General features: G+C 37.1%; 1 protein-coding gene across 1 annotated transcript in view; it reads left to right on the top strand.

The window, feature by feature from the left end:
- The window catches only part of LOC149776812 (uncharacterized), a 37,818-nt gene that overhangs the window by 1,914 nt on the left and 22,179 nt on the right, over positions 1 to 13,725 (top strand). Inside the window, exons 2-3 of the mRNA XM_089941518.1 lie at positions 7,515 to 7,586; positions 12,525 to 12,776. Coding sequence (XP_089797644.1) covers positions 7,515 to 7,586; positions 12,525 to 12,776 — 324 coding nt within the window. The remainder of the gene's footprint in view (positions 1 to 7,514; positions 7,587 to 12,524; positions 12,777 to 13,725) is intronic.

Consider the following 13,725-nt stretch of genomic DNA (forward strand, 5'->3'; position numbering starts at 1 on the left):
ACGAGATGATGAATTTGACCTTGCACTAAATGGCAAGGAAAAGAGGCATGGAAAGCCTTCCAGTTAGTGGCAACAACTTTTCTCGGAAACAACAAAGCAGACAACTACAGAGAGTTGGTGGAAAACCTACTCAAAGCATACAAAGGCCTTGGTTGCAACATGTTACTAAAGATACATTTTTTTTTCACTCTCATCTAGATTTGTTGCCAACGAACAACAGTGAGCGATGAGCTCGGCGAACGATTTCACCAGGACATTGCAATCATGGAAAAAAGCTATTAGGGCAAATGGAGCCCATCAATGCTTGCAGACATTTCCTAGACAGTGACAAGAGATGCTCCATTTAATGAATACAATAAACAAGACAGGAACCGCCGAGTGAACACTGAATAAGGAATAAACTATATATACAGGACAGGTGAAATATTATCATGTAAAGCAACCATAAACACATGAAAAGACCTAGGGTCACAATCTATGATTAAAACTTTATTATCTACACAATATACATAGACATAAAATGTAAAAACTTGGAAACTGTAGCCAATCAGTTGTTTAATTGTCATATTTCAATTTAGCACATCAAAATCCATAGTAAATAACACATTTTTTCTCTGAAGCAGACGACCTTTAAAAAGTTGTAGACCAGTGTTATTCCTCCACTGGATATACTGCTCGTCTTTTGTAGCCTATCATGTGATGAACAATCGCGTTAAGCCCACAAAAGTATTTTTGAAAACATTCCATTGGAAAGAACTATCGGGCTGACCCGGGATCTTTCACTAAGGTGGATGTACTTCAAAAAGGTACTTTATTTTGCATACACTGGCCAATGTCTTTTTTATTTTTATATTGAATAGTTTACTTATTAGAAAAAAACATGTTTTCCGGTCGAATTACACGAGAAACCTCTAAATCCACCCTTAATTGTAGCCAGTGCAAATTGAGGTGCCTGCTAGTCAGATTCCATGTATGTTTAACAGAAAAATCGATCTCTTGGTATGTAATATGTAATTTAAATTAATGCAGATTATTGCTTCATATGCTGTTTGCCTCAGCAACCGTCATAGAAGACCGATTTCGTGTAATGCCGAATTAGTTTCACAGAGCCATTAAATCTTGAAAAATTCAATTTCTTACAATAATATAATATACAATATATATGAGCAACAAGGCTTGCAAATCCACACGCGGCACATAAAAGAAAATATTTCCTCTGATTACAGACATGTAATTTCCAGCTATTCGATGAAATTACTCCTTAGAGATGACAAAAAAAGAGGACTGGCTAAACTGTATTCTATGGTTCATGCCTATCAATGCTAACGAAATGTCTACCAGACCAAACTCTTTTGTAAGGTGATGATCTCAACAAAACACAAATGAAGAAAGTTCCAATCATAGTCCACTCTTGGAAACAGTTTTAAATTGATGACTTAGTATCGTAGGTATAACAAGTTCATTTTCGTTGACATAAAAGGATCCCTGTATCAGTTCGGATGAGAAAAAAAAATGCAAATATGCAAAAGAAGATCATTCCTGATTTCCTGCTGTTTGTTGTTACTTGTTTTCACTACAAGCTTTTATACTGAGAAATGCTTTGCCTATCATCAGTACTGTCCCACTTTCCTGTCTCAGATCAGAGCTTTGACGTACGATTCCAGAATGATAACGACATCAAATGATAATTAACCCGAGTCACAAAACAATTCGGTAACTGTGCTGAGGCTGTGATAATGCGATCGTGGAAGAGCTGACATTGTACAATAGTGAAAAGTCATACCCCTGTATTTGCGATACTTTTTAACGCTAAATTTGATTTATTCTCAAAAGTCTCCACGGTGTAAATTAGTAAATTAGTAAAAATATTATTTCTCATTTTGGATAATGGGGATCTCCGCTGTTTTCTGTTTGTTTCCGTCTCAAATATTTCCAAAATGCATGTCTTAGGCCCTATTAACACATCCTGTCATAAAATACAATGTGTAACCTAAACATGCATCATGTGCGTGATGAAGTTTAGTAATGACGCATGCCATATCGCCAAGGTACTTTATGCATAGATACACCAATATGTCATAATGCGAATTGGCTTAAGACAATAACTCACTTATTTCCACATTGATGCCAGCTTTACATACATGTGTTTCATACGCTTCATTTTATCATCCGCAACACTTCGTGATCAGAAGAATTTCAATTGAAACTCTAGTTACACAGCTCTAAACAGATATAAACTTCGTGAATAGCAAACGTTGGTGCTTTACGCGTGTCTTTTTCAAATCTTGTCTATTTTGTTCATGGAAGTTTAATATTTACAGAATGGAACACTATGAGCAAACTAAAATTATTAATTGATAAATGAATGACAATTAAAGGAACTTCTACCTTTTGTGATTAATTATGACCAGACTTATTTTTGTACAAAAAAAAAACATATATACAAAGTTAATATTATTGGTTCATAATGTCTATATGTAAACATGATTTCTGATGTCTACGTATGAAAAGAAAACTCCTGACATTGACAAAACTGATGCTAGCGAAATAGTTTATATGATTATGCTTGTTCACAAACTGCCATCACAATGATCATCCACCTTATATATTTCAACCTTCTTCAAGATACCTTTCAGAAACTACAGCAGCATCACAAGGAACTGTGCAGCGCCTTTTGGGTTCATTAAACAAAAGAACAAAGAAAAGTTTACGATTGAACGATACTGACATGTATGTCAGACAAAATATGTTTTGTACATGTACAAGATCTTTCTTGTTTATAAAATGTGCAAATGTTCATACAATGTCTATTTCAAAATTCATTTTTACACAACGTTTTTCTGTTATTTAATTTTATTTGCCAGAGTTAGAAACACTAAGGTGTGTATATTTTATTCATATAAATGCATATACAATTACTAATATTACCTGGACAAGAAGTGGTTTGAAACGGGTTACTTAAATTCAAGGAACGTTTGTTCTTCTGATTTAAGATATTGTATCCACGATACAGAAATGTTCAAGAGCTTTAGAGTTCCGCTGATGGCCCCAAAAATAAATTCTTCGGATTTGAAACATTTTATCCACCACATATAAATGTCCAAGAATATTATTTTGGTATCTAAAGAAATCAGTCACAGTGTTATTATTCATTTATATCTACTTAAAAAAGAATATATATATATATATATATATATATATATATATATATATATATATATATATATATATATATTAACAACTGAATATGGTTAGTTTTTAACTATCTGTAGTTTATATATCCGAGTAGTCACAATGTTAGACTGTAATACTGTGTCTACTTTAGGTTTGGTAAGCAAACTTAAACATAATGTAATTGCAGGGAAATGGTTAAAAGCGTATGAAATTCGTTAGGCAGTTTTGAACTAAAAACCCCTTTCAAAAATTAAATCAGTCTCTTCTAATTAGCAGTTACAGATCGTACGGTCATTACGAATACAATCAGCATTCTTATTCAGTGATAAAGAATCACAGTTTCAGAGATCATGTATTTAATCTGCTATTCTTTTTTTGTATCTAAACCGATATTTGTTGTGGTTACACACTTTACTATTATTCTTCAAATACCTACCCCTATCTCATGAATGTTAGTAATAGAATCCTACTACCTCCAGAATCCAGCCTTACTAAAAATACGAAAGTAGCCTTTTTCGTCTATTTCATATAGACAAAGAGCAATAACTCTTGCCCATTTTCTCCACATGCCACCGCCAGTTGTCGCTAGATTTTAATGTTTGCTCCCGTAGAGCAACATCGTACTTGGCACCTGTTGTGAAACCAAATGCAAGTATATGTTAAATTCGAACGATTCATACAGGATTTAAGATTTATTTGGATTAATATTAATTCTTAAGCAGGTGATACATATTACTTTCTGTGTTTCGTGAAAATTTAGCACATTTTCAGACTTTGCAAATTTTAGATAGCATAATACAACATGCTCTCGTTTATGCATGTTGTTATTTACGGGTTCACGAACACTGCCTATTGCTCGCTCAGCCAAGTAACAGGTGTTGCTTTGGCGTCTTATTAACAATCTTCGTTGTTAATTTATATATTTTGTTATGTCTAGTTTTATGTCGTCATTTCAGTAAAACATGTCTATGAAGTGTAATAAATGCAGCAAATTATTGGCTAAAGAGGCCATGCAGTGTATTTGGTATTTGTTAATTTATGGAACTTTCTAATGTTTTGTTTTATCACTTCGTTTCTGTGAAACCTGTAGACGAAGGGTAATAAATGCAACAATTGCAAGGCTAAGGAAGACACTCACGTATCGTTCTTTGATTGAACAAATATGTATTTCGCCAGTACCATGGAGTGTGTACATTATATGGTATTTGTTTGTTGACATATTTTGTGGTGTTTTGTTTTACCTTGTTTCAGTCAACTTGTCAATAAGTGTAAATAATTCAGCAAGTTCAAGGCGGAGGAGGACAAGCAAGAATACCATGCAATAGGTGCGCTTTATGATATTACATAATTATATATTTGTTTTGTGTTTTGTTTTGTCTTGTCGTTTCAATGAAACATGTCGACGAACTTTAATTATGCAACAAGTTCAAGACAAAGAAAGAGAGTGACGACGACGCAACTTTAACAATTCCTACAAGTAATTATGTTACAATGAGGAAGTGAAAGCCCCATTCTTTTGGCAATCTACGTGGCGTAAGTTCCCAACCGTGACCGAGTATGGTCTTAGAGCTTGTAAGTCAGGACGCATGAGGTTTTTACCGGATCGATCAGATCCTATACCGGATATGTCTTCGCCGACCAGCCGTCCAGATCAGACCAACCATCTGTCATCTACGGGGATCTTAGTGATGGATCCGTCCTTCTTGCCGCCCTTTTTATAACATATTCTTCTTTTGTAATGGACATTTCAGTGGAAAATACATCTGTCGTTCCAAGCACTTAGCGATGCCGGTAACATTTAATACAGGGCCGGATTTTATATAGCCGCTATCATACCAACTTTACGCACGGCAAACCAGCCGTCCCTATATGCGAGACACATAACAGACGGACTGAGGCGAATAAGGCAATAAGACCCATTTCGAAAGGATTGCAATGACTATTCGGTGAAAAGATAGAGGAATTAAGTTGATTTCAATGAGCCGAGCCGTCTAGCCACACCTCAGCTTAGATACGTCTCGGCTGCCTACCATACCGTCCAGCCATCCCGATCTCGATCCATACCGTCTAGCCGCACTTCAGATTTGATTCCCTATGAGCTACCAGCCGGATGGTCCAGCAGTTCTTTTCTTGATCCATACTATTCACTATTGTTTACAATGGATCAGTCTCTTTTATCCAAGCGAGTGGGAAGACTTAGACGACGCGAAAACGTTCTCAGACTAGCAAGATAAAACTGATTAATGGCCGTCCGTCGGGTCGCCTTAGTGATCCGGATAAAGCGTATGATTTCTTTATAGAGAGCAGAGTACAAGTGACAATTTTCATGCCATTGGTTCAAGACACAAACGTTATGGCACTATAAGAGTCGACGGTACACGTGTCCCTACCAAAGTTATATAAAGTGGATTAAAATATGCTTGCTATTACTACCAAGCTTGTTAGGAATGCCGTTGCCACTTAATCTATGCTTAAATTAGCATCATAAGCCATTTTTCGATTGGGAGAAAAATCAGGCAATGGCCACCGCTGAGAGGCGAAAGCCAGAATTGCTTGGGTAATCGATATAGAACCCATCGCTCTATGGCAAATGCATTGACGGCTTCCGCCAATATGGGCTTGATCAGACTTGACACGTGTCCACTTTATACGTCTCTTACTCCACACTGTTGTTTACCGTTTGGATCACCTTCACTCTTTGGTGGGCATATTGAAGAAGTTCGGACGCAGGCAGCTCAGGAACTTCCCCTCCAACTTTCCGCCCAAACAGAGCCGACATTTCGGAGCACTCCGTCACAGACACAAAAGAAAGATAATAGACGGTAAAGGAAACAGGGATGTTTACAGTCAAGTTAAGTCAAAATTCCAGCCCAATATCATGAGATAACAGTCTAATCAGACTAGGAGATATAATTACCGTCAAGGCGACAATCCAAGTTTATCTGCCTTCAAGGCTCATAATGACCTCCATTGACATGTTAGAGCTTCGTGTTGACACTAATAATGTAACCCCTTGATAGGGATTTCATTATCCCGGTGTAAACACTAACATTGATTCTATTAGTCTCACAAACCTTAGTCTGGTACGGCTTTTACGCGATCGCTTTAAACGGATCCTAGAACTGGTCGAGTTTGTTTCTGTCAAGACTTGAATTTCTGCACGAGAATTCAGGCAACTCTCCGGATTATTCAATGTGGCAGCGAACTTGATTCATCCAGGCCTTCTTTGTATGTGCCTCTTACAGATGATATTGCTATCTCATTGGCTCCTATTCTACGGTACCTCCGATCAACAAGTCATGACCACACTCGCTGTACTATCATTCCTGGGTCAACTGCGTGGCCAGACTTGGCTTATGGCGGGGGTCTTTCTGGATAAGCTCCAAGCAGAAATGACTGTATTTAGCACAAACAGTTGGGGTACCCACCTGATGCCGGACTTCCCTACTGTCTGCAAAAATAGAGAGGCAGTTGATAGACCCCTCCACATTAACCTCCTAGAAACGAAAGCTACCATCAACGTCTTCCAATTTTGGAAGGATCGTCTCAAGAAAGACGGCCCTCATTATGTCGAATAACTGTATAGTTCTGAACTATCTCCTCAAACAAGGGGGTACCAAATCACTTGACCCATGTATTCTGATCTAGCAATTTCTTCGTTTTAGCTACGAACTGGGCATCAATGTACGTATCCTACATATTCATGTCAGACTTAATATCCTGTCAAACACTGTATCCAGGAGGGGCGAAGTCGTTCACACAGAATGGTCTCTCCACCAATCAGACTTACTTCGGACATTGCACTTTGAGGGCGCCCGATGACAGATTAGTTTGCGACAAGTCCTCTTTCAAAAACCTATTTTATCTGGCGGTAGATCTACCAAGGAAGATTCAGGCCAGGCCAAATCTTATTAAGCAACCACGGTAGCAAGTGTTCTACCCCTAATAGGAACACTTTATTCTTCACTTTTATTATGATAGCGTTGTGGAAGAAACAATTTAAACCCTCCATTGTGGAGAGAATCTCAGGAGCAAAAAGACCCTCCTCTCTGAAAGCTAATGAGAGAAAATGGCGGGTTTTAAGGAATGGTGACAAATCAATATACCTTTTCCATTTATGTGTCACAGTAGCTTAACCGGCCAACATTGCTCGCAGGCGATTAGAAGTAGTAGGCATATATCCATAGCGTTAATATGATCTCATAAATATTCTCGAAGAAACATAGTTTATTTAAAGGTCATTCATTGTTCATTTCAGTATATTGTTTAATACAAAACGCAGTTCATAATGTGCTTGACTGTTTGAAGTGCAACTTTAATTGTATCGTCAAATGTTGCAGGAGAAAGTCGAAGAAAGGTACAAAGAGATTTTCAGTAAGTGGAAACAGAACCATGGAGAAACAAAGTGCGGGGTAAGTTTATTACTAAAGAATAACAAGGTGAAAATGGTTTTATCTAAGAAGTATAAATATTATGTACTTTTGATGAGTATTCAAATAAAAATGATTGATGATATAATGCGTTCAATGTAGTCTGGTTATATGCAACAGTTTTTCCATTCCCCATCTAGAGTATACTTTCTCCAAAAAACAATGTCAACTGTTTATTGTACCCCAGATGCAAGTCTCCACAGGGAAATGTTAGATTATTGACCATTCCAATTATTGATCTTTGATGATTTTCCTTTTCAAATAATCCATACACTCGGGTAAACATAGGTACATCATATAGATCCCTATGTATTTGGATTGTGTGTGGATACCAGTCCTCTTCATCTCCACTACTGATAATACTTTCAACCTTGAAAAACAAATTCTGTTATCGGGTAAATGCATACATCGTTGATACTGTAGAGTTATTTGGAAAACCTCTTGGGTGGTTCTTGGTCAATCACTGTGTATATTTTGCATGTCAACATATGGTTGCTATAAAGGTTTTATCATTGGCTCTAATATCATATACTAGAAAAAAAATGTTATGCTTTGAAACCTTTTGAGAGAAACGGTTTGAGAGGTTGTCAAATATGACATCACATTGCAGAGCAAAGACCAATATCTATCCATATGTCTTTATGTCCATATATATATATATATATATATATATATATATATATATATATATATATATATATATATATATATATATATATACAGAAAGAAAGAGAGATAGAGAGAGAGAGAGAGGGAGAGCGAGATCATATACCAACATCGCACACGAGGAAGGTCTCACATCCTACGAGAAATCAGGTAATATTTGACCTAATTCATCCCCTCCAAAATTATATTTTCCCAAACTTTTAACACATGTTCTCAAGTTTAACAATTTTGTATTCAACATCAAACATTTCATATGCATTGATGGGACTGCAACGGGCACTATAATTGCACCTTTGCATACCATTATTATCATCGGAAGACAAGGGCAAAAGCTTCTTAACGAAGCACCATGTCGATTACTAAGCTTGTGTAGATTCCTTAGAGACACAGAATTGAAATGGGTCGCAACAGGAGAAATCTCAAGATATGTTTTAATTCGCAAGTAACTTTCACCTTACGATTCAATTTACGTCGGAGTCGTCGAACAGGTCCATTATCTTTTTGGATACTGAATGTACTCTTTGTACGGGAACTTAGAAACTGACCTATACTCTAAACATACTGACTTTCACTTCACCAGTATAAATTCCCTACCAGCTGCCGTCCCTAGCACGTAATAAAAAGAAATCTCTTCACGATATGTGCGTTTCAACCACAGGCATAATTTCTAATCCTGCAACCTTTGAAAAGAGATTTGGAGAGCAAAAGGGGCACCTTAAAAAGAGGATACAGAAAGAGCTCCTGAAGTCTTATCAAATTTACAGCCAGTCATCACTTTTGTACTAATATCTACCCAAGTAATCACATTATTTATGATTTTATTGCCTTTATTATTATTATTATTCCTATTATTATTATTAGTAGTAGTAGTAGTAATAGTAGTGGTTCGCCTTGTTATAGAAACATGAACCCACTCGTTAGTCCAAGTTTCCTCTGCCTCTTGCCAACCCATTTATGATATTTGGACATTTATGTTTGGGTGCAGAGTCCACTGCCTATCGAAAAGTTGGTATTCGTCGATACCATTTGGTGTCGGCATAGGGTAGCCGCTTACTAGCCGGCCTACCAAACTTGAATGACTTTTCATCAAGATATACCTGCATGAAATCGATAGGTATATGATTTATTTTCTCAAAATTCGCGAGCAAAGCATTCTTCGTGTCATTAATCCACTGAGAGACGAGACGAAATTTGACCTGGAAAATAAATAAATAAATAGATGAAGAACGTTCCTCTCACCCGCCACAGAACGATAGTACTACGTTATTAAACGGCTGCGAAACCTGGGCAGTGTTCCAGCGCCATCCTAAGAGGTTGAACCACTTCCACTCAACTTGCCTCAGAAAACTCCTTAACATCAAATGACAAGACAAGATCCTGGATACTGGGGTCATTGTCCAAGCAAGCCTGCCCAGTATCTACTCCATCCTGATGCAGTCACAGTTGCGATGGGCAGGCCATGTCGTTCTCATTTTAGAACATCGGCTTCAAAACATTATTTAATGGCAAGCTTGACCAAGGAATACGAGAGAAAGGAGGACAGAGAAAACGACACAAGAACACTCTGAAGAGACCATTGAAGAATTGTGGCATTAGCTATAACACCTGGGGATAGACTGTATAGGACAGTGTGTATGTGTGTGTGTGTGTATGTGTGTGTGTGTGTGTGTGTGTGTGTGTGTGATTTGGATTTTTAACGTGGCTTTAACAATTTTTCAGTCATATCGCTATGCTGTTTTCAGTGTGGCAGTTTATAGTGATGTCTAGCACTGGGACATCATGCCGCAGACATGTAGCATGATGTCCCACCCACTCACATTATTCTGACACCAGGCCGACCAGTACTAACACTACCCTCTTAATGTGGAGCGCAAAGCGAGGCAGCTGTTAGCACCATTTTTATAAGTCTATGGTATGACTCGCTGGGGATCGAACCCATGACCTCCCGCATCCAAGGCGGTTACTCTAACCACTAGGCCACCGGAGCGGCTGACTGCCCAGGACAGAGGCATGTGGCGCTCCTTCATCGGTAAAAGTGGTGACGCTTGTGAGGCCAAGAGGACAGCCACATCAGAACAATGGAGATGGGCCAGGACGTTCCGAGCCAGTAACCCCACGATCTGCGCTGTTGCCATACTCTGTCCACACTGCCACATAATGTTTAGGGTGAACATCGGCCTCTCTAACCACCTTCGCACCCACAGACATATCGTTCCCGCTATAACACTGTTTGACTAAAGTGGTCCTTGTCGAACATCTTGGTTTTCTCTAGCTTTTGTAGTACTCAAGTTATCCAGCGCCAGAGGATTACATGCGATACATTTCTTTTACATTTTAAGTACAGCGAATTTTCAATAATGTATGATTTGTCTAATTTGACATACTTTCCCTCTTTTTAAAAATCGCACTCAGTTTGAATGTTACAGTGCCGCACACCGACATGATGTACACAGAACTTGAGTCACAGCTAAATAAACCTTCCACGTTTCATTTGAGAAACTGTAACTGCCAGATTATTTTCATTGTCTTCAGGATCAGGATACTTGTTCATCTTAAAAATTGTTTCCCATGACATTAGAAGGTTTATTCTTTCTATACAAAAGGATTTCATTAATTAGTGATTGTATGATAAATGAAGGTCCATATCGGTAATATAATGGTGTATTAAATTCATATATTTCATTCATTTTTAAATTATTTTTTAATAATTATTTAATGATATGAAATATTTAATGCAAATATCTATATTCCAAAACTCTATTCAATCATACCCAAAACATCAAAACAACATCGATGGTGTAATTGCAGCCCTCAATGCCGTTCATGATTCAGAGGAGGGGAGACTGTTCACTGATTCATCCAAGATGAGTCTTAAATCTGTTTTGATGCAGTAAGGCAATGTTTGGTCATCTATGCCACTTGGTCATAGAGTCTATATGAAGAAAATTTATGAAAACATGAAACAACTGTTGAGGTGCATAAACTATGACCAACATCAGTGGCAGCTATTTGGCGATTTGAAGATTCTTGATCTCTTGCTTCATCTGCAGACTAGATACACAACTGCTATTTTCTCTGCGAAAGGGATAGTAAAGCGAGAGATTCCCACTATATCAAGAGAGACTGGCCACTCTGACAGTCATTGGAGCCTTGGAGGAAAACTATTTAGCATCCACCACTTGTTGAATCAAGGAAGATTTTGTTACCATTCCTGCACATCAAGCTGGGTCTGATAAAGAACTTTGTCAAGGCCATGGGCAAAACACAAGCAGCTTTCAAGTACTTCCGTGGATCATTTCCAAGGTTAAGTGAAGCTAAGATAAAGGAAAGTGTCTTTCTTGTTCCTCACATGCATGAACGTCTTCGAAATGATGCATTTGAACATGCACTGCGTAGCAGTGAAAATACCGAATGGAAAGCCTTCTAGTTAGTGACAACATATTTTCTCGGAAACATCAAGGCAGACAACTAGAAGGAGTTGCTGGAAAACCTCCTCAATGCATACCAATGCCTTGTTGCAACGTGTTATTAAAGATACATTTTTTGCACTCTCGTCTAGATTTTGTCCACTGTGGAACAGTATGCGACGAAAACGGAGATCAATTTCACCAGGACATTGCAACAATGGAAAAACGCCATCAGAGCAAGTGGAGCCCATCAATGCTTGTAGACTATTACTGGACAGTGTCAGGAGATGCTCCATTTAATGAATACAAGATACAAGCTAAGAAGCGCCGAGTAGACACTGAATAAGGACTAAATTATGTACTTGTATACATAATAGTTTCTTGCCTTTTGTTTTATCATAAACTTAATTTATGTAACCCTTTTGCTGTTTTTTTAAAGTGTTACATAAACAGGACAGGTGAAATATTGTCTACTCAATATACATAGTCTCAAAATGTAAAAACTTACATATCTTGGAAACAGTAGCCAGTCAGTTGTTTTAATTGTCACATTTGAGTTCGGAACATCAAAATGTATAATAAAAAGTACATTTTATATCTGAAGCAGACGATTTCTACTAAATTCTAGACCAGTGTAATGGGAATTACTTAAGATTGCTGATTAGAAAAGAGTTATGCATGCTTTACTTACTATATTACTTTATTATAAGAGAAATACTTAATTTCGATACCTGGTGCACAGAGTCATGTGATATACAATTCTTGACAAGTAATGTACATGTTAAAGCTAGGCCAGCAAACTAGACCTGCATGCGTTTCTACTCCAATGGAATATGATTTGTTTTAGAATGGAGGGCCGGAAAAGGACACAAAACAGTTACTGGCTGAATCCGAGAATTTACAACTGCATAAAAGCAAAATGAAAGACAAAGTTTTAGAAGAGAAAAAGAACAGTATTAAAGAAAAAGAAAGAAGGCTTCAGCAAATAGAAATAGAAAACCACAGACTATGTGACAAAAACATGACTCTACTCGAACAGCAAGAAGTACTAAAGAAAGAAATAGATAAAATGAAAACTGAAATAAAAATGATACAAGAGGTAACTCTCTCTCTCTTTCCCTCACGGTTTGCTCTTTTTTATATAACTCAGAGGATCATAGCTTCCTCAAAATAATGCACGGTTTGGTTATAGAATGAATGTTAAGATTAAGCTGTGCCAGCATTCTGTATGACTTTACGTAGGCCAGCAGCAAGTCAAAGTTCGTTGTACCTTTCGTTTCTTAAGATGGTTTTGATTGTAGTCATGTAACTGCAATTTTCATTGATAAGGTTTTGCTTAAGAATACCCTATTAAGAATTGCATATGCGCATCACTTAGATAGATTAAAAATCCTTTTCATTTATATTAGCTTTATATAGTCTATTAAACATTAATTAGGAAAGCATGCAAGTGAAAATGTAATACAGGAAATAATGAAATTTGTTTATTCAAGAATGGTGGTGTATTTGATATAATACATATAAAGATATGGCAGGCTGCGGATCATTTCTTACGGGGAAAATTAGAGAAATAATATAAGGCATTTAGATATGGTTAGTGGAAGTACCTATTTACAACTGTATTTTGTTACATTCGTTACACTAAATGTATGTGCTTACGCTGTTATTTTCTGTTTTGGCTTTATATTTTTGACTGTCCAGTTCGTGGAATATGTTTCTATAATTTGATGGAGCAACACTTGACCGACCTATATTGAGAATTTATCTGTACCAATTGTTTCAGTTCTGCCATAATGATATTTTCGTGCATCTAATGGACGGATGATAGATATGAGTTGACATCTGATATGTGATGCAAATACATGGTAGAACATCTCATTCGTTTACACCAACTTTGTTAAAAATGTGCCTTGTTCATATGACAAACGCGTTTTCTGATAACTTGTCTTTGAAATAGCAAGATAAGAACAGGATATAGAAACAATAAGGAACGAAAGAAACTAAACTAAATATTCATGAAATATGCCTAGAATTATATTTTTGGCAAT

Source organism: Sinohyriopsis cumingii, chromosome 18 (genome assembly GCF_028554795.1).
Source record: "Sinohyriopsis cumingii isolate HCF-2022 chromosome 18, ASM2855479v2, whole genome shotgun sequence".
Classification (NCBI taxonomy): domain Eukaryota; kingdom Metazoa; phylum Mollusca; class Bivalvia; order Unionida; family Unionidae; genus Sinohyriopsis; species Sinohyriopsis cumingii.